Below are 27,613 nucleotides of genomic sequence, written 5' to 3' on the forward strand. Positions count from 1 at the left end.
TTTTGGTCTTTTTGAGACAGGATCTCCCTGTAGCCCCAGCTGTCCTGGAACTCACTATGTAGACCAGGCTGGCCTTGAACTCAGATCTGCCTACCTCTGCCTCCCAAGTGAAGACTATTATTTTTTAAATTTTATTATTTTTATGTGTATGTGTGTATTGCCTTGTATGTTGGTAAGTGCACCTGTGTCATGCAGTGCCTGCGGAGGTCAGAAGAGGCTGTCTGATCCCCTGGGACTGGAGTTACAGACAGTTGTTAGCTGCCATGTGGGTGCTGGGATTCAAACCCAGGTCTTCTGCAAGAACAACCAGTGTTCTTAACCACTGAGCCATCTCTACAGCCCCCTATTTATTATTTTTATTTTATGTGTATATGTGTATTGCCTGCATATGGGTAAGTGCACCCTTGTCATGCAATGCCCCAGAGGTCAGAAGAGGCTGTCGGATCCCCTGGGACTGAAGTTATGGATAGTTGTTAGCTGCCATGTGGGTGCTGGGATTTGAACCCAGGTCTTCTGTAAGAACAACCAGTGTCCTTAACCGCTGAGCCATTTTTTGATTTTATGTGTCTGAGTATATTGCCTGCATGTATGTAAGTGCACCCGTGTTGTGCAATGCCCGTGGAGGTCAGAAGAGGGCATTGGATCCCCTGGAACTGGAATTATGGACAGTTGTTAACTGCCTGTGGGTGCTAGGAATCAAACCCAGGTCCTCTGCAAAAGCAGCCAGTGCTCTTAACCCCTGAGCCATCTCTCTAACCCCCCAAAAGACAGCTTTTAAAAAATTTTTTTTTTTATTATTTTTATGTGCATGTGTGTATTGCCTGCATGTAGATTAAGTACACCCATGTCGTGCAGTGCCGCAGAAGTCAGAAGAGGCTGTCAGATCCCCAGGAAGTGGAGTTAATGGACAGTTCTTAGCTGCCATGTGGGTGCTAGGATTCGAACCCTGGTCTTCTACAAAAACAGTCAGTGTTCTTAACTGCTGGGCCATCTCTCCAAGCCCCAAAAGACAATTTTTTAAAGCAGTATTTCCTTCTAGTGGCATGACAGTCTGTCTAGCAACTCAGGAGGAGGCTGCATGGCTAAACCCCAGGCTAGCAGAGAAAAGCACTGCCTCAGTCCACTGTGGCTTGAGTTCCAATCTGCTCCCTTTGAAGCCGGGTTTGAATCTCAACTCTGCATTGAGTATCAGCCTGGCCTTGGGCTTTTATGGGGAGGAGGTGGACTAAGAACTAGATGACCTTGCAGATGATTGCTCAAGTGGGCACAGAAGGTAATTTTGGGCTAGGCTACTTGGGCCTGGAGTCAGGACCTGAAACCTTGTTGGCCTTTAGCCTCTGACTTGTCATTTCCTTTTTACAGGGAGGCCCTCCATAGGTCTAGAAATACCTTTAATAATTGTTAGTAAACTGAATTTTCAATAGAAGTCAGTGTGAGTTTGGCTTACAGTCAGCTCTGAAAGAAAGATGAATATTCCCCTGCCCAACCCAAGCATGCAGGTGGATCTGATGTCCTCCTCAAAGAAGTACTGGTCTTCTGTCAGCACTGCAAGGCAGGTGGGGATGGCTTTATTACTGGATCAAGCAGGTGGCCGGGAGGTTTGCTGTAGTCCAGGGTTTCTTCTGTAGCTCCCAGGAATTGAGACTGGCTTGACCCAGAGCAGGAACAATCCAAGGAGTAGGGCTACAGCCTTCAGGACCCCCTTGTCCAGTAGCCCGGCCCTGCAGGCTCCTCTGCAAATGGAGATCATTATAAAAAAGCATTACAGATTTGTGGGGCCATTGCCAACAGGAGGCACCGCATGTTCTGAGGCTTTGCCAGCACCCTAACAGTTATGAGGTATTGGGACTCCCACCCTATAGCAACAGACAGGTCTCTCTTGGCGCCATATGGCTACCAGTGTCTTTCAGCCCTCCCCAGCTCTTCCCTGGGAGATTTTTCTTAGCATCCCCAGCCCCCGCCCACCTGCCTGCTTGCCTGGATATTGAGTTGAGTGGGAGAGAAGGCATCCTTTTGTTGGTGATGATCCCAGAGTGGCAGTGTTCCTGAGGAGAGCCCTCAGCTGGTTCAGGGCTGAGTCTGATGAGTCATAAGCCACAGGGGGCTTTCAGAAAGCTGGAGGATGGTAGTTGGAGGGGAGCATAGGGAGGTTGTTGCCAGCAGTGATAGATCTGGAGGGCCAGCATCTTGGAAGAAGTCACTTTTTATTTTGGTTATGTTGGTATGAAAGGAGCTGGTGTCTGTAGCCTAAGGCAGTTTCCTTTGTTTTCTCCGTCTTTGGTCTTGTCTTGAACTTTGAGAAAATCCTGCAGTTCTTCTTATACTGTCTTAGATAAGCCATCCTGGTCCCTGACCATTCCAGATCAGTGTAGGCTTCCTGGGAGAGGAATGACCACTCCCTGTAGTGATTGCATGATTGTGTCATCTGCTCCCACAGCTCTCTGGTCATGAGTACCCCTGGGAGGGGCAGGTTCATTGACTCACAGTTGCTGCTCTATCTTGGGTAGGGGTCGGCTTGGGCTTGGTGAACAACCCCCACCACAGCTGCTTGTTTCTAGACTCTAAGGATGCTCCTTGGGAAGGAGAAACCTTCAATTCAGATATCCTAAGAGGCTGCTTGGTACCACACACCCACTTCCCACCACCTTGTCTGGGATGTCCAAGCCCACTACCCACATGCCTCTTCAGACTGCTGGTCAGACCATACTCAAAGGTGCTGGCCTTCTGGGTCCTGTCTTCTGATTTCTTCAAGGAAACAACCGGGTCAGTAATTGAAGGGGAGGCTTTGGCAGTAGGCCACCTCAGGTGAGCTGCATCCTGCCTCTGCTGTCCCCTGGTGCCAAGCAGGGTTAGTAGTATGTGTTACTGCAAGGCACCTGGCTTAGGTCGGTTGTGTCTGTTGCCACCCTGGACAGCATTGGATGTGCCGTGTAGACCACTACTTCCCATTGAGCAGGGTCAGGAATGCCCATGTGGGATTCTGGTGTTCTGGTGAATCCCTCCTCCTGTTTCCCAGGCAACACAACCTCTGTTGACTACCTGTTGACCTCCTATTCCCCCTGACTCCATATGCAGAATTTCCATAGTGTCTGTGCTATTTATTTGGAACTTTCTGGTGTATATGTTTAGTTGTACCCACCTGTAGTAAATGGAGGGGGTGGCCTACTTTGGGTTTAACCCTCCTACCACTTCCTCTGAGTGGACTTGACCCCAGCTTGAGTAACTGTTATGTTCTTACCACACCCTTGTGCCATCTGCTTCTGCCCCAGTGGCCTACCATGTCTGCTCAAAAGGACCCTCCCCATTGCCATGATGTGTACTAGCTGTGGAGAGAATGCTAGCTGTGGAGTTTCTGTGTGTGAATGAGACACTGACACAATGTGACCAAGGTCTCTCCCAAATCAGAGGCCAATGAGTCAATGAGTTCATTTCAAAGGAGACAGAGGACAGAGGAGAGTAGGCCACTGTAAAAAAAGAGGTGAACACGTGCCACAGAACTGGGCTGAAGGCTTCAGGTGACCAGGGAATAGGCCTGTCAGTGCCTGGTATAGAGCTGCCTGGGGGAAGCTTGCCAGGCTGAGGTGATGAAGGCTAGGACGTTGCAGTAGTGGGAGCTCTGGAGTCTGGGCCCAGTAGTGCAAGTCCCTGTGCCCTGGTGCTGCCAACTACCAATGTGTGTTGGGGCCATGCCAACCATCTCTGCTGCCAGTATGACTTGCTTATCCACCCTGGGAGTCTACCGCTCTGGTTCCCATCTCATTTCTTCTTGACTCTTCTTGGTGGGTCCTGTCTACTCAGTCAGCACAGATGTTCCCTGAGTCCCCACCTCTTGCAGGACATGCAGAGTCCCAAGGCACCCAGGTTACAGGCCCTGCCCTCCAGGGGAAAGTGCAGCACCCCCAGATGGCCAGCCGTGAGGGAGCCTCAGTTTCTACCATTGGGGAGGGCTCCTACAAGCCTGTTGATAGATGAGTATGTAAAGGTGGGAAGTGGGCAGAAGAGCAGGGTTAGCTCCTGAGGAGGCCTGTAGGGTCCCCAGAGAGAAGGAGTTTGGGGGAAGAGCATTTCTGAGTCTGAACCGAGAGACTTGGGAACCTCTTTACATCCCAGTGAATGTGTTGGCTTTGCCCTTGATGGGGGCTTCTGACAGTTCTCTTGCTTCTACAGGACCCTGGAGGGTGGTTGCCATAGGAACCCCTGGTTGCTGCAGGTGGTATGTGGCTGAAGCTACCTCCTAGTTCATTCTAGTGTGCTGGGGCAGAATCCTGAGAAGGGCCATGGGAGGAAGGCATCAGGTCAGGAATTGGGGTCTCAGTGGGGAGTAGTAAATTGATTTGGGGCCTCATATTTGGATGGAGATCTGAGACCCCAGCATGAGAACACAACCCTTCTCTTCCAGCCCTGACTTTGGAGAGAGACCAGGAGCTAGACTCCATCCCTACCCCTTGACTAGAGCAAGTCCTGTGGGCCCCTCCTCACTCTGTCCCCATCCATGGTTCTGGTCATGAGGATGCTGTATGTCACTTTCTGTTTCTTCCCCTTCTGTTAAACTGTCCTTGTTCCAGATTCATCCTGGCTGCCTGAGGGTCCTCCTCTCCCTGGCTCCTGCAGGCCATCATATTCCTCAGATATTTCCCCCATATCCGACCCAGGCCTCTTATGTGATGGTTGACCTGGTCTTGACATAGCACACTCCCTGGTTTCCCAGCAAGAGGGCCCTGCTTGGCTCCTGTAGCAGTCCTGCTCTGGGCCTCCCTCTCCTGGTGGCCCCTCACTACTCACCAGTTTTCTTTCTGTACCTGGGATGTTGGAAGATGTCTGCTCTGAAGAGAAGTCACCCTGTGAAGAGAGGTAAACCTGTGAAGAGAGCACTTTTTCTCCTCTTTGTAATCAAAGCAAGGCCCATAGGTTCTGTTGTATTTCTCCCAGTCACTATGAGGTACTGCTCAACTGGTGCAGTTAGTTTAACTCTGTGTCAGACCTTGAGAAACCCCTCCATTCTGTTCCCTTCTCTCCCTAGGCTTGGTGAGATCACCAAGGTCCTACGCTCAATTCTGTGGTTACTGTGATGACAAGTGACACATAGTCACAGTCCTCTGAGCATAAACTAGGACTCTGCAAGTTGACTACGTGGATGTCATTTGTAGACCTGGAGAACCTCAAGCCTGGCCTCATTTGTGCTGGTCCAGGGCATGGGCATGACTGCTGTCATTGTCTCTGTGTCAAAGCCTTATTGACTCACATTGATGCCCAGGGAGATAGAACCTTCCAGGCCCTTTGCCCAGAGTCCCAAGTTTACTCCCAGAGGGAGGGACTGACTTCCCAGGGTACACAGTTTTTGCTGACCTCTGTCACCCACTGCCCTGAGCTTCAAAGCAGCATCTCAGAGATGTAGCATGCACTGTACAGCATACACCCTCCTCTCCATGAATCTTAGCGACTTGCCAAGGTCACAGCTAGAGCCAGGCTGACACACGTCCTCTAGGACGTGGCTAATTGGAAGATATTCAAGGATATCAAGCTGCTCCTCCAGCACAGCATGTGTGTGGTCCACAGGGATTCCCCCCTCCTCAAGATGGGGCGTAGGCAGGGGACATGTGGTTCATTGGGTCCTGAAGTTCTATGAATAAAGCTTCATTCTTTGGAGTTCTCCCAAGTGAGTGGGGCAGGGTTTCAGCATTGCTTGTCTCCAGTGCCCTAAGCCTGTTAAAGGAGACCATTAATACTCCTTAATGGTATGTCAAAAAGCAGGCTGGAAACTGCCTCAAAGAATGTTCTCTTTGGACTGGAAAGAAATGACTAGAGAAAGAATGGCACCTTAGGGCTTAAGAAGGAGTCTGTGTAGGCTTTGTAGAACTTAGAAGTTTTCCTTCCTTATTTATTGTTAAAGAGGATGCAAGAGAGTATTTTGGGCTTGGAGAATTCTCAGCCACTTGTGGTAGGGACTGCCAGTTGCCCTTCTGGGAGGAACATGGAGATAAAGGAAGCATTGAGACACCGAGATGGTTTTCCTTGTCAGTACAGAAAAACATCCTGGGCCTGAAGCCAGGGCAAAGGAGGAGGGAGGAGCTTGAAGTGGGGATCCAGTTGGGGGTGGGTAGCTGTTCTCATGCCACCAGCTCCTTGGAGCCAGACCTCAGGCTGCAGATAGGGAAGGTGATGTCCTAGGTTCACACAGAGAGCTGATGCCAGGGCCCTCTGCCCACTGCTGCCCTCGGAGCATCATGGTTTTGAAGTTCTTATCTGAACCCTGTGTTCCACAGGGCCGTAAAAATGATAGCTGCTGTGTATTGTGTGCTTATGAATTACATGAAACACAGTGCTGACACAGCTCGTGTGTTGGCTTATGTAGCCTCCAGGGTGACCCCTTTAAAGGGAACAGGGAGTGTGTAAGCCCCTGCTAAGGCACCGGGGTTTTCCCATCACACTTGGAATACCAACTTACAAATATTTTATTTTTTGGTCTTTTTGAGACAGGGTCTCCCTGTGGCTCCAGCTGTCCTGGAACTCACTATGTAGGCTGGCCTTGAACTCACAGAGATCTGCCTGCCTCTGCTTCCCGAGCGCTGGGATTAAAGGCATGCACCACCACACCCGGCCATAAATATTTTTTAATTAAAGAAATTTTATTTTATTTATTATGTGTGTGTGAACATAGTCACAATGCATATGTAGAGATCAGAGGACAACTTTCAGGAGTCAGATCACACCTTCTATCATGTGAGTTCTGGGGATCAGACTCAGAACATCAGATTTGTGTAGGAAGTGCTTTTACCTGCTGAACCATTTTGTTAGCCTACTTTTTGATTTTTTGAGACAAGGTCTCACTATATAGAACTGTCTGGCCTCAAATTTGAGGAAATACTCCTGCCTTAGCTTCCCAGGTGTTAGGCTTATAGTTGTGTGCCATCATGCTTGGCCAACCAGCTTCTAATCATACCTTCTCAGCTCTGAGCTTCTGCACTACATGCCCCACTCTTCCCTCTCCCTCTATCCCCACGCCCACCCTGCTCTCCAGACACCCAGAGGTACCCTGGTCTCTCCTGGGTCCTTCTCTTCAGGTCTCACTCAAAAGAGATCCTTACATGGACCTATATTTGCTTGCTGGGACAAAGTGCCACAGTGTCAGCAGCTTATACAATAGAAATGGAACGTCTCATAGTTCTGAAGGCCATCTCTGAGGTCAAGGTGCAGATAGTGCTTTCTCCTGAACTGCAAGGGAGAATCTGCCTTAGGCCTGTCCTGAAGCCTCTGAGCTCTGATTGTAGATGTATGACTCTGATCTCTGCCTTTGCTGTCACTCAGTGTTCTCCCTGTGAACAAATGTCCAAATGTCTCTTTTGACAAAGAACAGCTATCCTTTTGGATTGAGGGTCCAGTCCACTCCAGTCTGATGTCATTTTGATCAATTATAGATGCAGTGACCTTGTTCCAGAAAAAGTCACATTCTAGGGTACTGAAGGTTAGACTTCAACATACTGTTTTTGTGGAGCCAGCACTTGTATCAGACCTCTGTGATGAGCGTCCACTCTTCCCACTGAGCTCTCTGATGCCATGATCATTGATGGCCCCTGACTTTAATGTATTTCTTTCTTTGTTTTTCACCTCCCCTGGCCAGGATCTAGGGTTTTGAGAGCAGGGGCCTTGACTGCTGTCCTCCCCCGTTGTCTTGAGTACTTGAGCAAGGCCAGCACAAAGCAGCCCCACAAAGCAGTATAAGTGTTCAGGAAAAATAGAGCACAGTGAAGACCCATCTCTTGCGGGTGATTTGTGGAGGAGCATTGGTTTCTTTTATGTAAATTCTAGATCAAGGGCAGAAGCAAGGAGGGGGCTGCTGGCGTTTCTCAGGTGGACGCAGGCCACCTTTCCACTTCATTTTTATGCGCATTCTCTAGTCCGCTTTGCTGAGTGTAAACGTGTACCTGCTGCTCCTTCGACTTTAGTCCCTATACCTCCTAGTGAGCTAGAGTGAGTAGTGGTTTGTAGGAGGCTGAAGAGGGTGGGCAGTTAAATGGGGGATGTAACAAGCTCTGCACCCTTCAGTTTGCCTATGAGAGGGCAGTTGGGATCTGGGCCCTCCATCCTCACTGAAGTTCTGCAGTGGGAAATGCAAGGAAAGTGGGCGGTCCTATAGGGGATGGGGTTCATATGGCTCATTCTGAGCTCATGTGGCCCTGAGCTCAGAAATGCACACCTTGCCAAGGCTCATGCATTTACTTTGTGCATGTCAGATGTAGACAGGAGGCTGATACTTTGGGGAGTGCTGATTGCTCATCTGTTGCCCTTCTCTGTATGTGTGTGGGACTGTCCAATCTAGATAGAGACTGAGAGGCAGGGTTCCCAGATGCCCCTGGCCTGCTTGGAGGGACAAGACTTAGGCCAGGAAGCTGGGCGTGTGACCAAGGGCTGGCAGCTCCTCCCTCTGCTGCTTCTGTCTTTGTTGGAGCCATGGCACCTTTAGCCTTCAGGGTCATGGCTGTAAAGTGTGGCTGTGAACACAGCTATAGAAAGTCTCTGGACCTCTTGATTGTCTCATGGCCATGTCTTCTATGTAAGGGCTGGGTCCTAGGGCTAGAACTGAGTGACTCTATGTCTGTAGCCCAGGAATTCCTAGACTTTAACCCTGCTAGGTTAGGGTCTACAGCTTACTCCTGGGCCACTTGGGATTTGCAAAATTTGTTGACTGGTTACTTCTCTGGTGGGCCCCATGGAGCATTCCTCCCACCCCCAACTCCCCAAAGGCTGGCATAAGAAGGCCAGACCTGGAAGAGTTATAGAGAGAATGTTTGCAGAAGGTCAGTAAGGTAGGGCTGGAAGAAAGGGAATGGGTGAGAATTCGTGGTCAGAAGACATTTGGGCCTGCCCTTTCCTCACACCAACATTTTAGGAACGATGTAATCTCCCTTGGCCTTCATTTTCTCAGTGCAAGATGGGATAGCATTTGCTTACAGTGGTGCTTGTGTAAGTGCCCAGTACCTGCTGTATGGAAGGGTGGCTGGACTGATGAGTGGGTAGGTGGGTTGATGTTCTGAATCTCTCCAGTCCCAAGGTCTCACTCAGTGAGGTCTGCTGCCCCAGCACAAGCAGGCACTGCCAGGTCATGCAGAGCTACAGAAAGGAACAGGACACAGTCCTGACCTTGGAGAGGTTGCAAAAGCACAGAAAAGAAGGCTTTCTGCAGCTCACAGTGGGCACACTTGGTCAGGCCAGGCCACGTCAGTCCCTCTGAAGTAGGAGATTGGGGGTGTATGGGAGCTGGCATTGTGCCTGGGCCCCTGAAGCTACCTGAAAGACACTTCCTGTTTGGCATTGGAAGTGGCAGCTCCCCCAAGAACTGAGACTGATGAAGTGCTAGGGAGACTGAGTGCAGAGAAGCCCTGGGACACAAGGACTGGCATCCTCCTTGGTGGGGCCTCCTGAGGGCTTGCTTTGGGCTGGCTTGCTGCTGAAGCTCTGCCAATATTGTATCCTCCAAGGCGGAATACAGGAGTGGGTGCCAGGACTCCATCGGACAGATTGAGGAAACAGACATGGATGGGCTGAAAGTCACTCCCTATAACTGCCTGCCCTCCTTCATCATTCCCAGTCCCAGCAACTGGAATCCAAAGGCTACCACTGGCATGGGGTCCTATTGAGAGATACCCTGACTCATGAATGCAGTAATTCATGTGCAGTGCTTATAAGTGGGCCTAGCATAAAGCAGATACTCAGTGTATGTTAGCTACTGGCTGAATTTGAACCCAGGACTTCCTGCCTCTAAACCTGTTCTTACATAGCACTTACCTGGTAACCTAAGAACATCAAAGAAGTAAGACAAGCCACAGGTTTGAAACTCCAAGTAGCACATCGTGAGAAGACTCCCTCTCACTTGGCCCTGTAGGGCCCCCTTGTTCCTCTCCCCTGGGAAGGCTGCCACGCTCATCAGTCCTTTAGAGTGTACCGAGATGCTGTGGACATAGACAAGCAAATCTCTGTAGCCTCTTCCTGCCCTCACACACTGCACCTGTTCACTTCCTGAGCTTTTCCATAGCAGCCTGGTATCCCACTGCATCCATTCTAGGTGGATTTGATTTATTAATTTTTGGTGATTATAAATAATACTCAACATGTTGGCTGCCAGCAGGATGGAGAAACCCAGAGTCCCAGTGCTGTACATGCTTGGGGATACTTCCACAGAGGGAGGGAGGGGCTCCTGTGCTTCCTGACGGTGATTGGGTGTTCTGCTAGAGATCTCCCCCTGGGGTTTCCAAACCGCCTTCCATCTAGTGCTGTAAGACTGGTGGAACTGCCTAGGCAGATGATCTGATGGTTGGCAAGAACTATCTCAGACATAACCTTGGGCTATATCACTGCCGTCACTTCCAGCGAAAGTGTCTTTGGCAGCTGTTCCCTCTGAATAAAGTAGAGGGCCTTGAAACTGTTCTGGAGCACAGGGATAGAACTGGAGGTTGGCTGTCCCTCCTCACTTACTGGTTGTCCAACCTGAACTCATTGTTCTGTCTTCTAGACCTTCCTCACTGTACTTCTAAATGGTTACCAGACACCAACTGTTCCAGACAGGGAGATTAGGGGAAATAATAATGTATGATTTGTTCAGTTCAGCACCTGGTATGGGGCAAAGCTCCCGTAGCACTGAAGAAAGGATTACTTGAACCGTCCTGGCAGACTGCCAACAAGGCCAAGGATTAAATTGAAGCTAGAGAAAATTCAGCCTCGCTTGATCACGAATGAAATCTCTGCCACTGACATCTGTGTGGCGGACTGGCATGGCCTGGTATCTGGACCTTTGGCATATTCTGGTAGTGGCTGTGGGAAGGGTGTTTCCTTACCCTCACTTTATAGATGAGGAAGCAGGTTGGGGGGTATGGGATGTACCCTCTCCAGACTTCTGCAACCAGATACTTGGCCCTGCTGTCTGAGCCCTTGGTGCTCTTCTGTGTGGGAGGGGTGCCTCATGCCTGGGATGGTTGAGGAAGAGGAGAATTGGCCAAGAGCTGAAGCAAGAGCAACCCGGAAGCCTCTTCTTTGGCCTCAGCCTCCCCTACACACTCAGAGGACAGCTGACTTTGTGATATGGCCGGTGACCCCCCCTAAATATGAGTCCGCATCTGCCAGCTCTCGCCTGCTTTCTTTATTTGCTTGTCTGTATGTGTTTCCCTTCAGGACAGGAAGAGACTGCCTGGCGACAGAGGGAGGGTTTACTTCCCATCATGCTGTCTTGGGCCCAAGGGCACCACTGTGGACAGTGACAAGATGAGCAGCACACTTGGGCAAGGCACCCACAGTCGAGGCACTGGTGGGTAGGTGGAGGGGACTTTTGGCAGCTTTCCTGGGTCCTGGAGAACAGCCAAGTTCATGGTGTGACTCGTTGAAGGTTTCACTTCAGGATCCTAAGAGCTCAACAAGTATTCTTCCTCTTACAGGGTAAATCCCTGTTCCTATATTTCATCCAGATACCAAATAATAGCTTAACAAAAAGCCCATCCAAACCCTAAGGGGCCATCTGCTAACATTTCACACTACTTTCATCTCAACAAATGAAGGAAGAAATGGGTTAGGGACTTCCTGTCATATGGGTCAGGTAGACATGTAGTTCTGTGTTGTCAGATGACCTGAAGTCCTGGGGGCTGAGACACTGACTTCTCCTCACTTTTGCTACGTGTCATAGGGCCAGTAGGGCCTGTTTACCAGGAACACTCAGTGTGCAGTTTTGTCTCCAGGGTCACTGGGCTAGTGCCAGTAGGAAAGCAGGACCCCCCCCCCCGCCCTCGAGCCCTCCACTCACAATTCAATCTCTTGCCAGGGAGCACTGTGCTGTCCTGTGTCCAGAAAAGCATGGCTGTGCCCTCCTAGGTCTCGCTTTGTTTCCTCAGTTTTCCACAGCAAATGCCTCCATCCGTTGGGACTCTTTTGCTGCTGTCTTGTTGGCTTCTGAATGTCCCCTTGAGGTGGGCATGCCCATCACCTTGCAGCCAGTCCCCATGTTTTCACAGGTGTTCTGGGCCTTCACACTTGCCCATGTGGACCCTTAGACATCTAGGAGTGGGCTTTATGAGCCAGAGGGCATGGGTGTTTAGCCTTTCAGTCTGCCCTTGAACTTGGCCTTCAGGTACTGGACTTTTGAAGCTCCTGAGACTGCAAAAGCAATCATGTACCTCTCCCTAACTCCCTGTCTGTGGAGCATGTCTGTGTTTGAGTGGGTGTGTGTACAGGTATATGTGCACATGTGTGTTTGTGCATGTGGAAGCCAGAGGTTGACTTCAGGTGTCTTCCTCAGTGACCAAACCTGGGGCTCATCAATTCGGCTCAGCTGGCTGGCCAGTGAGCTGCGGGAATTCACCTGTCTGCCCACAGCCCCCACCTTCAGTGCTGGGGTTGCAGATGTGTGCTGCTGTGCCTGGCTTTTACATGGATGCTGGGGATTTAAACTCAGGGCCTCATGCTGTGTGGCAGCCACTTTACAGATTGAGCTGTCTTCCTAGCTGCTCAGTTCCTTTTTTTTTTTTTTTTTTGGTCTTTTTGAAGCAGGGTCTCCCTGTAGCCCCACCTGTCCTGGAACTCACTATGTAGACCAGGCTGACCTTGAACTCACAGAGATCCGCCTGTTTCTGCCTCCCAAGTGCTGGGACTACAGACATGTGCCACCATGCCCGGCTCCTTTCTTTTTTTAAAAAAAAAATATTTATTATTATTATCATCATTATTATTATTATTTTGGTCTTTTTGAGACAGGGTTTCCCTGTAGCTGGCCTGGAACTCACTATGTAGACCAGGCTGGCCTCGAACTCACAGAGATCCACCTGCCTCTGCCTCCCAAGTGCTGGGATTAAAGGTATGCGCCACCACGCCCAGCTTATTTGTTATTTTTATTTTATGTATATGAATGTATTGCCTGCATGTATGTAAATGCACATGTGTCGTGCAATACCCTCAGAGGTCAGAAAAGAGCCTCAGATTCCCCTGGAACTGGAGTTACAGATGGTTGTTAGCGGCCATATAGATGCTGGGAATTGAACTGAGGTCCTCTGCAAGAGCAGCCAGTGCTCTTAATCACTGAACCATCTCTCTAGCCCCTTCAATCCCTTTCTTAAGGAGCTGTGCTTGTGGATGGCTCTGTACTTGAATAAAGTTGGTTCATAATTTTCCAAATGGTGCCACTGCTGTCATTGGGCCCTTTATCTTAGCCCTTCTCTGGGGTGAAATGGTCCCAGCTTTTCTGCCTTACTTGAGTAGGTGCTTAGTCCCATTACCAAAGTCCCTGGGAACAGTTACTGGGGAACTGGGTCAGGGAGTACGGGCACCAGCCTCCTCTGATCTGGGGCAGAGGCCATTGGGATGATCAGTACAGACCTCATTGAGGGACACATGACACTCCTTTGGGGAGCTAGGTGCTCATGTAGGAAGCCTCCATGTCTTCCCTGAGCCTGCCTTTGTCCACAGGGAGGCCCTACTGCCTTCTGGGGTCCATCCATCAAAGGCCCAGATCAGAGACCTACTTCTGCCTGCAAGGCTGCAACCTCAGGACTGTTCCTTCTGACCGGATCCCAGAACTCTCAGAGGGCATGCAGACATACATTAGGCCTTTCATCTGGGCCATTTGTCCCACTCAGCCTTGGCTGAGGCAAAACTTTGATGCAGTGGCTTCCATTTGAAGCTGCAGCTGAAAACACACCACTCCATGGGTGGCATGCAGGGAAGAAAGGGGAAGGAAACCCCAGGTACCTGGGATGTCCTTTGGTATGAACAGCAGTTGTCTGGTGTCAGCCGGAAAGAAACCTGGGTTTCCGTGCCATGAAACTCCATGCCCTTGGGTATGTCACGAGAACTCTCTGTGACTCAGTGTCTTCATCTGTGCCCATATGGTCAGCCCTTGTTATGAGCACAGCATGTAGTACGTAGTAAGCACTTTGTGGATAGTAGCTGCCACTAATAACCACAGCGAGCTGAGGTGTGGCAGCCCATGCTTTTGGGGCTGCCAGTGTGAACTAGCTAGTACTAGTACCCGGGCTTTGCAGAAATCAAGTTCTGGCCTATGTTGAACTCTTGTGACTTGCTGCCACCAGAGGGTTCACATTGGTCAAATCATAATACAAACAGTAAGGAGAGGGAGATACTACAGCTGACGTTTATTGAGTGTACCATACTCAATGGCAAGGTACTGTTAATGTGGGCATGAAGCTGTGTGACCTCAGTGCATCCTTTGACCACTCTGTTCCTGTCTTGAGGGCCCTGCCTCAGATTGACATGATAATTTATGAGTCCCTGTGTGTGAAGTGTTCAGGGCAGGACCTGAGCAGGTGTGCAGGAGCTATGGGTGGTGAAGAATAGTGAGGCTTCTTTAGGCAATAGGGGCCCTGAGAAGGTGGTGGCCATGAAGGCCAGTCCTTGCCGTTGTCTGACTCCAATCCATCCTTAGCCTTTGAGCTTTGAAGTCAATTGCAGCTATTTGGGCTATCTAGGGGGCTGCTGTGGTGCCACATGCTTTGCAGTGAAGGACCCTGAAGGGCCAAAATGGATGAGCAGCCCACAAGATGGGGGTGGGAGAGAGTTGTCTGTGCTCTGGGAAGCAGTGGGTTAAAGGAATGGCCATGCAATGGGAAATAAGGGGGTGGTTCTGGGGCACACACCAAGGGTTCTGGGGGGCCTGGGTTAGATAAGGGACCTATGAATTCTTGTTTGGGGCAAGGAAGATTGTGAAAAGTTGGTGCTCTGGGACTCATCACAACCCTGAGCAGTATGGGGAAGTGTTAATAGCACCCTCATTGTAGGGATGGGGAAACTGAGGCAGAGTATAGTTAGATGATCTTGGCTGCACAGAAGCAATGTGTTGGTCTGCTTTGCTCACATCCCTGCCTGGTTCCAGGTGCTGCTATGGGGGGACAGTATTGGGGCCTAACTCAAAGCAGGTGTAGCTTGGCTCGGTTACCATGTAGGGCACATTATGTTAATTATTGTTGTTTTGGAAGTCAGAGGTGACTCTTGGGCCACTGGGATTTGTAGGCTTTGTCCCATCTCCTCCCTGCCCCGGCCCCTCCACACCCTGTAAGCCTTGCTGCCTTTGTCTCTGAAGGAAACAGTGGCCTCTTGTTCTCTGAACCCTGTGCACTGCATGAACAGTGTCCAGTGCTGGCCTCATAGGACAGTGTGACTTGGTAACGGAGCACCCACAGACCTCTTCTGGCCTCAATGGACAGCCCTTTCATTGAGATGCTCTTAACACTCACTGAGAGGGACAAATCAGACCCCTTCCAAGGAAAGAACGAGTCCCCGGGAATGTTCTTTCCTGGGAGCAGAGTGGTCAGAAAAACAGAATGGCCAATATGCATTGAGTTCTTTGATGCCCCAGGCCACATCTGGGAGCTCACGCTTTGGCTGTACTGCTCTTCTGAAGCATCCCTTCCTTACGGCCCCCTCCCGACTGTCTCCTCTTCTGTGATGTACCCTCTCCTAAGGGTCCCTCCTTTCTGGTGTCCCCTCTGTGGCATCTGGTCTCAGGAGCCCTTCTCTCCTGTCGTGTTAAGACTTCTAATGAGGCTCATCTCCTTTCAAGCCAGTCAGGAGAGACTGAGGCTTCTTTGAGACATTTTCAGGGGAGTGGACCCCTTCAGAGTGATCTTGGTTTGTCTGGCCACTTGAGGAAAAATGGAAAAGTGCCATACAGAGATGCTACTGTAGGACCAGATGTGGTGGCACACACTAGTTTGTTTTGTTTTTGTTTTTTTTTTGGTCTTTTTGAAACAGGGTCTCCCTGTAGCCCCAGCTGGCCTGGAACTCACTAGGTAGACCAGGTTGGCCTTGAACTCACAGAGATCCTCCTGCCTCTGCCTCCCGAGTGCTGGGACTACAGACATGCACCACCATGCCTGGCTAGATGTGGTGGCACACACTTGTGACCATGGAATATAGGGCAGAATTGGGAGGATGGCTGGAAGTTCAAGGCCAGCCTGTGATATACAGTGGGATCCTGTTTTATTTTATTTATTTTTGGTCTTTTTGAAACAGAGTCTCCCTGTAGCCCCAGCTGGCCTGCAACTCACTATATAGACCAGGCTGGCCTTGAACTCATAGAAATTCCCCTGTCTCTGCCTCTTGAGTGCTGGGATCCTGTTTTATAAAGCCAAAAAGAAAATTAAAGGAAAGATGCTGTGGCAGGAGGTAGCTGTACTGCAGAGTGGAGAGCCCCCAGGCCCGATGTGTATCCTGCATTGCTGATCTTATGAGAGGGCTTTGCTGGCATAGAAATGCTTGGAAAATACACAGAGGAAGGTGGCTGGCTTCCAGACTCAACTGTTTACCTTCAGCAGAGCAGCCAGGAACACAGGGAGCTTATTTTCCAAACAGCCCCTGGTTGTCAGGTCTACGGGCCTCAGACTGATGCCCACCTCCTTCTCTGATCCTCAGGGGACCTCTGGCCTTTGTCTGGCTGGTTTCTGTCCCTCCATTCCACAAGGAGAACTGGAGATTTGGGAACCAGCCTTGGAGAATGTGCCTAGCGTCACTCTAGGGACCCAGTTCTCTCTTGGTAACTGTCATGGTCTGAAATATTGGCTTTCAGTTTGTGGTGTCTGTCATAGAGAAACCCAGCAGGATGCCCAAGGTGCCTTGAATGGCTCCTTTCTTGTCAGCTTCTCCACTTCTTCAAAATCTGCTGGCGCTGGATGGGACTGTAATAAGGAATCAGCAGACAGAGCCAGATAGGCCCTCGCAGTTCCCCAGTGGAAATGGAGACCAGGAGCATGACAAATGCAGATGGGGGGCGGGTGCAGCGGCCCGGGGCGGACATGGAGTGGTGTTGCTTTTTCATCCACTTTGAGCTATATGGCTTGGTTGACCCTTTTTCCTTCTTGGGTTCTTGGTGTCTTGGTCCTGGGAGGTCCTCAGCTCTTGGCCTTACTGTGAGATCTCAGAAGACAGTCGGGAGACAGAGGCAGGGTGATCACCTCAACTTTGAGGCCATCCAGACCCTATTTCAAACAACAGACACTTGGGTCCGACCCCTTCTCTTTCTTCCCTGGCGTCTCGGCTGTATTTGTTTTGTTTTGTACACAAGTATGTCACCATGGGAGGGAGGCATAATCTTTGGTAATTTCTTATTGCGAGGTCTCTGGGATTTTTTTTTTTTTCCTTTAAATAGGGGTGACCCTTTAACATCTTTCCTGGCAGACCATAAAAAGTAGAGTTAAGGACATCAGCAGGAAAGAGCTGGCACATTCCAAAGGCTTATCAGAAAAGAGTTAAAATAAGGGACTGTCCATTGACAGGTGTGGGCAAGGCCTTTGGGGCCAACAAGACAGAATAGCACTTGTGAACAAGGGTGATGAATTGTTACTACCCTAGGTCTGCTGGGACAGGGGAACCAAAAATGGAGCTGGAACCACAGATAGCTGGTAGTCTTGGGAGAAGGGCTGTGCAGAATCATCAGGAGGACTGAAAGTATGGGAGGACCAGGTGGGGACAGCAATGTCCTGACCCATCTTTCCTCCTGTCTTCTACTGGTCCTAGAGGACAACAGGTATATGGTTGTGACTCTCAGGGATATAACTAGGGCACAGAGTGGACACAGGGCAGAAGATGGAGGGTAGGTTTAGAGGACAGAGCAGTTGCGTTAGGTCCCAGTTTGCATCCAAGTTGAGCCCTCCTGTTCAAATCCTAGGCAGGTTTTAAAGTCTGTCCTTATTTGCTTCATTTGTGAAATCCTTTCCCACTGTGGTTGGGAATAAAAGAAAGCAAGCTTTTATGTTATTAGCCTGGCATCTCTGCAGAGCCACCATTTATAGCTGTACTGTGCCATGAATGACATAGACATAGCCTTTAATCCTGGAGGGAGCTGTACTTGAGGGTGGGGTGGGGTAGGAGATAGGGATGGGGCTTGTGACCTTCTCTGACCTTGTTGAGGCTTTGTGGGGGTCAACCAGGTCCCTGGCTGGAGCCACTTGCCTCTAAGAGACTGGCCTCACAGGTGATGGTGACTATATGCCAACAGCAGACCTCTGGCAGGTCAGGAAGCCTGGTGTCAGGCTGTCCTGGCTGTTGGTGGGTGCTCTTGGCTTAGGGTCAGGTGATGCTGTCAGGTGGCCACTCTGGCTCCCCTGGGGCTTGATCTTCCCAACCCCATGTTCTTGAAAAAACAAACACATTCCCCAGGGGAGCCATGTATGCAGTGCTCAACTGACCATAGACAATCTTGTACTTCTCTACTGTCAGTGGCAAGCCCAGGTTTCAGGGTTGGGTGCTAGTGCCTGGTTTCTTAAGGTAGCAACTCCTCCATTTGCCAAGAACCACCACTTCACCTGGACTTCATAGTCTCATGGACAAGTCTCTGCTTAGATTAAAGCTTGATCTAAGTGAAGAGTCATTTTACCTAACCTCTCTGGGCCTTAACATCCCTAGGTTGTTGGGCAGATGAGATGTGTTAGATGAATATTTTCTCCCTACAGCTATTTTACAGCATTCCTTGCTTGTATGTTTCCTGCCTTTGGGTGGCATAGGGCTTGGGGACCAGAAATACAAGTGAGGGTCTGCCCTCAGAGTTCCTAGGAGTGATGAGCAGTGGGGCCCTCAGGCTCTTGTCCTATAGGTCCAGTCTCTTTTCCTCTGACAGTGGATCCAAGATGGGCATTGGAAGGGGTGTGGACTCAGGTACTGAACCTGTTCTTGGTGTGTTCTCACAGCTGAACCTCAACCGGCCAATCGAGGAGCAGGGCCCCCTTGACGTCATCATCCACAAGCTGACCGATGTCATCCTCGAGGCCGACCAGAATGACAGCCAGTCCCTGGAACTGGTGCACAGGTTTCAAGTGAGTGAGGATGGTGACACCTGACTGGAGGGAAGGCCCAGGGTGGCTGTGTCCAGCTTAGAGCTGTGGCATCTGCATAAGTGACTCTGCCGCTGGTGAGCTGTGGTTTTGTGGGCAAGTGCTTTGCTGCAAGCCAGGTCTCAGTTTTGAGTGTAACCTAGGCTTGGTATCACCTGGTTAGACCCAGCTCCTGGTCAGCTGGAAGGATCAAGGTCCCCCAGGGGCCTTTAAACTGTGTCCTGTCTTGGTGGACATGCTGCCACTCTATATGCCTTTCTCAAGCACGGCTTGACATTTGTCACAGGTCTGTGGGCTGTTCCCTGCTCCCCACCCATTTCCCTAGCAGCTCCAGGTCCTGATCCCTGGTGTTCTGCCCCCCGCCTTGGGATTTTCACACAGGGCGGTAGCTGCTGCTGTCACCACTGTTCACTTGCCCTGAGTGTCCTCTTCTGTGGACAGACATGATACTTTCCTCTGGAAAGCAGTTCGGGAGGTCATGAAGCAAAGTCATATTATCAGCAAAAATGCAGCCGAAATGGTGACTGTTCCCGGGCTTCCCCAGGGCACAGGGGTGCTTGAACTAGCACTTTTCATGTGTGGTAATTGGAGGTTACACATCCGTTTCTCTGTCAGGACAAAGGGGCTCTTGTCACACAGCAGCTATCCTGCTGACAGCGTTCCTCTCTGCCACGTGTTCAGGATTGGTGGCCTCAGCTCCCAAGTTCCCCGTGGCCCTCATCCACTTCCTGGAAAACCCCTGCCAAGGAGTCCCCCTTCCTGCCAGTTTCAGCTACCCCTGGCCCTCTGTGTCCTGGGGGTGGCCAGAGTAGGGTAGGGATTGTCTCCATTCAATGCCCTCTTGGACCTCTGCATAACGCCCCTGTCAGTTGCTGGGCCTTGTCCTCTCACAAGCTGAGGCTGTGGAAAGGTGGGTTGTGATCCTCCACCACCTCATGGAGTCTCAGTTTTCTTGTTTGTAAAATGGGTGCCAGTTGCAGAGAAGCCTAGGCTGCAGGGAAGAGCAGGTGGGCAGTGATGGAAAGTGCTCCCCGTGCTAAGCACTGGAGGGCAGTCACTGAAGGTATGTGGCATGCATACTCACTGAGGTTCTGCTGTGTGCAGGAGCTCTTCAGGCCCTGCGTGGGAGGGAGACAAGGCACCCAGTGAATGGTTTGCCTAACCAGCTTCCACTCCATGGCCTTGCCTGAAAAGCAACCAACCTGAGCCCATATCATTTTTACGACCCCCCAGGCCAGGATTTGCCAGCCTCGTTTTTTTGTTTTTGTTTTTTAAAAAAATATTTATTATTTTTATTTTATGTGTATGAGTGTATTGGCCTGCATGTAAGTGCACCCGTGTTGTGCAATGCCTGCAGAGGACAGAAGAGACTGCCCCTGGAACTGGAGTTATGGAGGTTGCTAGCTGCCATGTGGGTGCTGGCATTCAAACCCCGGTCTTCTACAAGAACAGTCAGTGTTCTTATCAAGAACAGTCAGTGTTCTTATCCTCTGACATCTCTTGCTGGGAATCGAACCCGGGTCCTCTGCAAGAGCAGTCAGTGCTCTTAACTGCTGAGCCATCTCTTCAGCCCCGCCAGCCACGTTTTATAACCAGAAAACTGAGGTTCAGGAGCCTGTGTGGCATGGCAAGCCAGGGCTCACTGCTGACTTTCTCAGGGAACCCACTGCTCATTCCACAGTGGTGGCTTCTACACTGCTCTCCGGCCTCTGTCTCCATCACCATCTAGCATTGCAAGTGCTATGGGCAGTCAGTGAGGCAGCAGCCATCCTCACCTCTGAGTCTCTGCTGCTCCCTCACACCTTATGTTCTTTAGGAAGCCTCCAAGTGTCTAATTGCTGTGCCTGTAGTTCCTTGGTGATGGATGCTCTCTCGGGAGGTAGTGGAGCCTGGGCACCTTAACAGACCCTTGAGGCAGCCATGTCTGCTAGTCAGACCTACGGAGGATGGTGCCCACACCTTGCAGGGACCCTGCTGAACTCTATTTGGGAAAGCCCGGCCATGTGTAAGGAGAGTAAGGAGACTCCAGCAGGAGATATTCAGGGACACTCTATGCTGACCTCTTGGTCTGAAGTAGTTTATAAATATCAACCCAGGGACTGGAGAGAGATGGCTCAGCAGTTAAGAACACTGACTGTTCTTGCAGAAGACCCGGGTTTGAATCCCAGCACCCACATGGCTGCTAACAACTGTCTGTAACTCCAGTTCCAGGGGATCAGACAGCCTCTTCTGTCCTCCATGGGCATTGCATGGCACGGGTGCACTTACCTACATGCAGGCAATACATGCATACACATAAAATTAAAAAAAAAAATTTTTTTTAAATAAAAAATCAACCCATTTGCTCATGGAGCAACAAAGTAGCCTGACTCCCTCAAGAGGAGGAAACAAATATAGGAGGTTGGGTAGCTCTTTCAAGCCTCTACAGATAGAAAGTGATTAAGTGGAATTGGAACCATCACTGAGTGGACCTTGCTCCCCTGCCTTCCTACCTCTTGAGTTAGATCAGAAGGACTCTGGAGTCAAAGCACCTGGGAGGTCGATCCAACCTCTAAGTCCATGGGCCATGGAAATTTGTTATCAAGATGGTACCTTATTCCTGGGGTGGGCAGCAGCTGTGAGGAGTGGATGCGGCAGACCGTCCGTTGTCTTCCTGTTGCCGCATTTCTGCTCACTCCCTCTCCTATCCTTCAGTAAAGGCACAGTCTGGTCAGTAGTTAGCTCAGTGCCCCCTGGTGCTGTCGCTGCCTCAGATACACAGAGCCTTCAGCCCAGGTGACTGCTGAGCAGCACCAGAACTGTTCTGGGTGCAGCAGGAAAGAACATTCCAGAACACATGCCTGGGGGACATGGGACCTGTAGCCTAAGACTGCTAGCTACTGGGTATGTTTCCTGGAGAGGGTCTTGGCTGGATCCTTGAACTGGCCCCTGGTCTGGGGTGGTGGCCTCTTGATAACCTTCTAGCCAGGTACCTCTGGGCAACATTTTCATCACACTTTGTTTCAGTGAGAGGCCAGATACCTGATAAAATCAGGACATGTCTTCCTGGTAAAGAGAGCAAACCTTTGGGGAAAGAATGCAAGGCTATATTCTTCAGAGGCAGCAAGTGTGTGTGTGTGCGTGCGTGTGTGTGTGTGTGTGTGTGTGTGTGTGTGGAAGGGGGTGGAAGGAAGGTGACAGTGACCCAGGTCTAGGAACAGGTTGAGGAACTCTGGATGAAGGCCAAAGGTTAGATCCTGGGGTAGCACTGGGGGCTGTCAGTTCTGATCTTGTCATCTCCCCCTGAGAGAGGTGCAAGTTCAGAGCTAGGCCACATGGACCTGGGGGCTGACGCTTGACCTTGACTATGCCCTTCATTTCCAAATTCTTGTTTAATTTTATCTTTCGGACACTAACAAGAAGACATTGGCATGGTTTGGGCCCTGGGAGGAATGCCATGGTCAGGCACATTGATTTCAGGAGCTCAGGAGCAAGAAGCAGAGCCCAGGGTCTGGTTTGCAGAGCAGCCCTTCTTGTATCTTTTTTTTTTTTTTTTCTCTTTGAGACAGGGTCTCCCTGTAGCCCCAGCTGTCCTGGAACTCACTATGTAGACCAGGCTGGCCTCGAACTCACAAAGATTCGCCTGCGTCTGCCTCCCAAGTACTAGGATTAAAGGCGTGCGCCACCACGCCTGGCTCCTTCTTGTATCTTAAATGTAGTAAACAGTAGAGCAGAGTAGAGGGGCTCTTCCTCAAAGGGCTCTGCTGTTTTCAGGTCCTCAGGGAAGGCTGTGGGTTCATATGTGGGGAGTGATGAGTTCGGAAGACATTCCTCATGGTCCCAGAGCATTGCACTATAGATGTTCCCAAGATCCTTTGGTCTCCAGGCAGGGAGGTTCGGAGCCAAGACCAGCTTCCTGGTGTCTAGGTGGGCAAGTTGGAGAGTGAGGCCCTTGTGCACAGTGCAGGTCATGCAAGCTGGTTGTCACAGAGACAGTCCCAGCTGGCTTTCTTTTGGGATTAGCCTCACAGTGGAGAATCAATGGGATGATTCAGTTGTTCCTTCTGCTCCAAGGGTTATGTGGAACCAACAGCCTGGCGCCTCTGCCTGCTGCCTAAGACTTGGTTATCAGTGTACAGACCTGGGCAAAGGTCCCCCAGGGCCCTGCCTTCCTGGGCCAGTGGGGCTGGGTGTGGCTGGTACACAGGGACCCAGGGGCCTCCTGGCCACTTCCTCGAGGGAGCAATATGAACTTTCTCTCTTGTCACTTTTGGTGCCACCTGTTTATTATGGCCACAGGGGTAGAGCCAGTGGCTTTCTTCTGCTGTTCCTTGGGGCTCCAGAATTGCTCTAGGAGTGTGCAGGTTGTGACCCACCAGACAAGTGGCTTTTTCCAAGGTTTTCCCTGATTGAGGTTAGAAGGAGGCTTAAATGTAAACTGATTCTTTCTCCCCATCTTTTGTGTGTAAGCTTGAACTCATGTGTACAGGGATGAGTGCATATATGTGTACATGAGTATGAAGGCTACTTTTTGAGGCAGGGTCTCTCACTGTTGTCTCTTCCTGGGGCACCTGCTCCCAGGACCTGTGTTACAACTGCTGCCCTCAGTGCCTGGTACATTAAAAATATGCCTATGTGTTTGACAGTAGAGACATGTGTAGGGGGCTGGCCTTATGTTGGGTCAATCTGTGGGTCAGTGGTGGGTAGAGTATGTGACTGTGGTTGGTGACTAGGAGCAGAGAAAGAGAAGGCCAGGAGGGCTCAGGGGGCAGGTGATACTGCCTAGGTGTGTGAGTGGGGATGTTCCCAGGAGTCAGTAGGCTGGAGCATGGGGTGGCAGGGCCAGAGCTCAGGGTGGTTTTGGGCCAGGCTGTGGAGCTTGTACTTTCTTCTGCAGAGAGATCCAAGAGCAAGATGATGGTGGTAGGATCAGGCTAGTCGGCAGAGAGAGAGAGAGGCCCTGCTCAGAAGGGGCATTGCCATTGCAAGGTAAACTGAGCAGGCTAGTCACCAGAGCCTGGGCATCTGGATTGGAGAGAGTATGTACCCTGGATGCCCAGTGGAACCTCATCCTCAGCCCCAAGTGTTCTGTAGACCAGCGGCCCCTCCTTCAACTGCTGGGACTGGACAAAGCCACTGTACCTCCTGTGGGCCTTTAGTGTATTAAGAGAGTCTAGAGAGGGAGCACTTCACTTACCCTTAGAGTGCAGGAATAAGTTCACCTCTCACCCCGTGCCTTGATTCTCCATCCTGTACTAACTGGAAGGGCAAGGCATTTAGGCATTTTGTAGTATCCCCTAGCCAGAAGACAGGAAGCAGGTGTGTCTGAACTCAGGTAGGAGGGTGTGAACTGCCTCCAAATGGAATTGCAGGCTGGGCTTCCTCTGGAGGTTGGCAGAGAGCATGGTGTTCAAGACTTTTCCTGCTAGCTGGTTGGGAGAGGCCTGGCTGCCACCCAAGCCATCAACTGCTCCCTAAGCCTCAAAGCCTTAGAAGACTGGCTGCTACTCTCTTGGGTGTGGGGGACCTGGGGTGGTAGAGTAGCCCCTGATGAGTGACTATGGCAGAGGGATGAGAAGATGGTAAAGATCATGTTAGTTCAGAGTCAGCCCCGAAGTGACATGGCCTTTTAACCACACTCTTCACTTCTGGCCATGACCCACTGTAGCTGTCAGCAGAGTAGGCTCTCCCTGCAAGGAAGGGAGTGAGTTCAGCACAGGACTCTTGTTTCTCTTTAAAAATTAAAATACCCTACAGGTTTTTGTAAGCATTAAACAAATGAATATATGCTGTGTGCTTGGAACAGCACAGAATGAGGGCTGTGTGTGCATGCTGTGTGCATGTGTGTGCGTGCCTGCACTGGCCACTCTCCCAGATGTTGTCTGGGATGTGGTAGTATATACAGACCCCTTGACACTTTGGTGCACCAAGCCGTGTTGCTGATGACAGTATTGCTACAGGGCAGTAGCATTACTTTTTCCAGCCTTATCTGTGGCCCCAGTCAACTTGTGAGCTCTCAGTTGTAATTGGAGTCAATGATGTAACAATTATTAAAGTGTCCCCAGTGGGAGGCATACCTGTGAGAGGGATGGGAAATGTGGGCTTGCTTAGCTTAAAAGGCAAGGTCAGAGGAGGGGAGGTGGTCAGAGAGACTTGGCTGTTATCTCTGCCTCTGCCACTCACCAGCCAGTCCACACCTACCCAGGTTGTCCTGCTTGCAGCATAGAGAACTTGCTGATTGGTCTTAAGACCTTGGAATCAGCCCTGTCTTCTAAAACAGCTACCCTAGGTGGGGCCGTTATTTCCCAGCCCACAGTTCAGTCCTGTCTGCCCCTCAGGTATAGATGCAGCAGCGCTGCTAACACTGGGTCAAACCTGCCAGCCTCTAGCATTGAGCAGCCACCAGTGGAGGGTCTGTGCTGTGCTGGAGGAATGAGGAGGAAGGCAGAAAGACAAAGGCTTCATTGTTCTGGGCCTTCCAACCCAATTAGGAAGCCAACATCAAACCCATGAGAAGTTGGGTAACACAGCCTAAGTGAGCTTCTGTTGGTTTGTGTGTAGGCTGCTGGGGTCAGAGTCAGAGTATGGAATCTAGTGAAGGATTTGTATTATAACTAGATCTATGGCGGAGGCTGAGTTTGGCTAGGCATGTACCACGTGACCACACTGCCTGGGCCCTGCTCATTTCTTGCTAGTTAGTCCTATCTCAGTCCTTGAGGCAATGGAAATAGTTACCCATTTTTCAGGCAAGAAGAGCAAGGCCTAAGGGAATAGTCACCTGCCCAGAGTCATTTAGAAGCAGCAGGGCCAGGATTGTAGCTTACAATCGTTTTACATGTGTCTGAATGGCTTTCTTTAGACAATAGCCAGTGGGCATCCTTACCCTGTGCTTCCTGTTGGCTAAAGGTTAGTGGCTCAGGGTCACTGAGGAAGAGGTCCATTGCCTAGTCTCTGACCCAGCCGATGCCATGTACTGATGAAACATAGGCTAGTAGAAGCCAAGGGACTCAGAGCTGGCCACATCCCAGTCCCAGAAGAGCAGACTCAGTACTAGGGTAACCATGAGGTCAGCCTCGAGATGATTGCTGCTCTGGGTCACAAGGTCAGTCCTCCCATGGTAGAGATGGCCACACAATCTGCCCATTGTGTATAGACACTGAGCCAGGCAGTGGGGACTGGGCATTGCTGTTTCTATCAAGGAGGGAGTACCACTTAGTGCCTTTGGCTGGTGATAGGCACTTTTCCCTCTAGAAAGAAGATGCAGACCCTGCCATCCCATATCTGCCCAGGATTGGTGTTGGACATTGTATAGACAGGTTAGTGGGGTGGCTGTGGAGGGTGCTATGAAGTCTAAGCCCTGAGCCCATACATTTGCCTAGGCTCCTGTGTAAAACACTGCCAGTCCATATATACCTCAGGGGTTGGGGCATATTGAATTTTAGAAATACAGGTATTTATTAGAGCTGAGCCTGATGGTGTTCCCAGCACTTGTGAGGTGGAGGCAGAAAAATCGGTAAAGATCATCCTTAGTGATATAGTGAGTTTGCAGCCAGCCTGGCCTGTTTGAGATTGTGTCTCAGATCAAATAAACAAGTGAAAGGGATGTTTCCTGATACTCAGTATGTAGACCAGGCTCACCTTGAACTCATAGAGATCCACTTGCCTCTGCCTCCCAAGTGCTAGGTCTAAAGGTGTGTGCCACCATAGCTGGCCAAAAGGAATGTTTCTTCATATATTTTCTGCCAGCCCTAGTTGTACATGCGTAGTTGTAATCCCAGCACTTGGGAGACTGAAGAAGAAAAATTTTGAGCTCAAGGCTAGCCCTGGCGACTTAGGGAGCCTGTCTCAAAAACAAGCAAACCACAACAAAATATTTTTCAAAGTTGTAGAAAGAGCTTTTGTGTCAGTTTTCTTAGGCTTTCTCAGCAGCAGCACCACTAACATCTGGGTCTGGATAATTCTGTGTTGCCAGGACCTGCCCTGTGCTACCCAGGATGTTTAGCGACCTGTCTGATCTTTGTCAGCTAGATTCAGTCATACCCCCAAAACAGTCCTTGTTGTAAGAACCAACCATGCCTCGAGGTACTGCCAGGGGCCTAGTGAGAGTGTCACCCTGGCTAGGCACCACTGTGCTTCTTAAAAAAGAGTTTATTTTTAATTATATGTCTATCTGTGGGTCTGTGCATGTGAGTGCAGTGTCCACAGAGGCCAGAAGAGGACATCAGATCCCCTGGAGCTGGAGCTGGAGACAGTTATGAGCAGCAGCTCACAGGTGCTGGGAACTGAACTTAAATCCTCGGCAAAAGCATTAGGTGCTTTTAACCACTGAACTATCTCTCCAGCCCCCACTGTGCTTCATAAGAGAAAACTTCAGTTTCCCTGAGAGCATGGGATTGGGAAAACCAGTTCTGTTCATGAGCATGGCTGCCAAGGCCTCAGGGGTTCTGCTCTCTGGCCTTAGGGATGGGATCCCAGTCCAAGAGGACTTCGTCTTCTGGGCTTCTTTTCATGGCTATGCTTGCAGCAGAGAGGTGCCTGTCTCCAGGCTCCTAGCTTATGTTGGATGCTGTAAGCTGAGTTGTCTCTGCCACCCAGGAGGTTGCTTGGCCCTGTGAAGCTGAGAGTGACCTCACATCACATCAAGCCAAGGATGAAGCTGGCCCTCTGCTGCCCTTGGTCCTCTAAGAATGGTCAGAGGAGATCCTCTGAGCCCTTCCGTGTGTGTGTGTGTGTGTGTGGGTGTGGGTGTGGGTGTGTGTGTGGGTGTGTGTGTGTGTGGTGTGTGTGTGGGTGTGTGTGTGTGTGTGTGTGTGTGTGTG

The 27,613-nt window shown here is 50.5% G+C and overlaps 1 protein-coding gene across 3 annotated transcripts in view; it reads left to right on the top strand.

Moving 5' to 3' along the window:
- The window catches only part of Itpk1 (inositol-tetrakisphosphate 1-kinase), a 147,460-nt gene that overhangs the window by 63,606 nt on the left and 56,241 nt on the right, over positions 1-27,613 (top strand). For 2 of the 3 annotated variants that reach the window (XM_008821715.2, XM_008821716.2), the window contains exon 3: positions 18,672-18,797. The exons of the other annotated variant lie outside the window; for it this stretch is intronic. In XM_008821715.2, coding sequence (XP_008819937.1) covers positions 18,672-18,797 — 126 coding nt within the window. The remainder of the gene's footprint in view (positions 1-18,671; positions 18,798-27,613) is intronic. 3 annotated transcript variants of the gene reach the window in all.

The sequence above is a fragment of the Nannospalax galili genome, unplaced genomic scaffold, assembly GCF_000622305.1.
Source record: "Nannospalax galili isolate Female #2095 unplaced genomic scaffold, S.galili_v1.0 scaffold107, whole genome shotgun sequence".
Lineage (NCBI taxonomy): Eukaryota > Metazoa > Chordata > Mammalia > Rodentia > Spalacidae > Nannospalax > Nannospalax galili.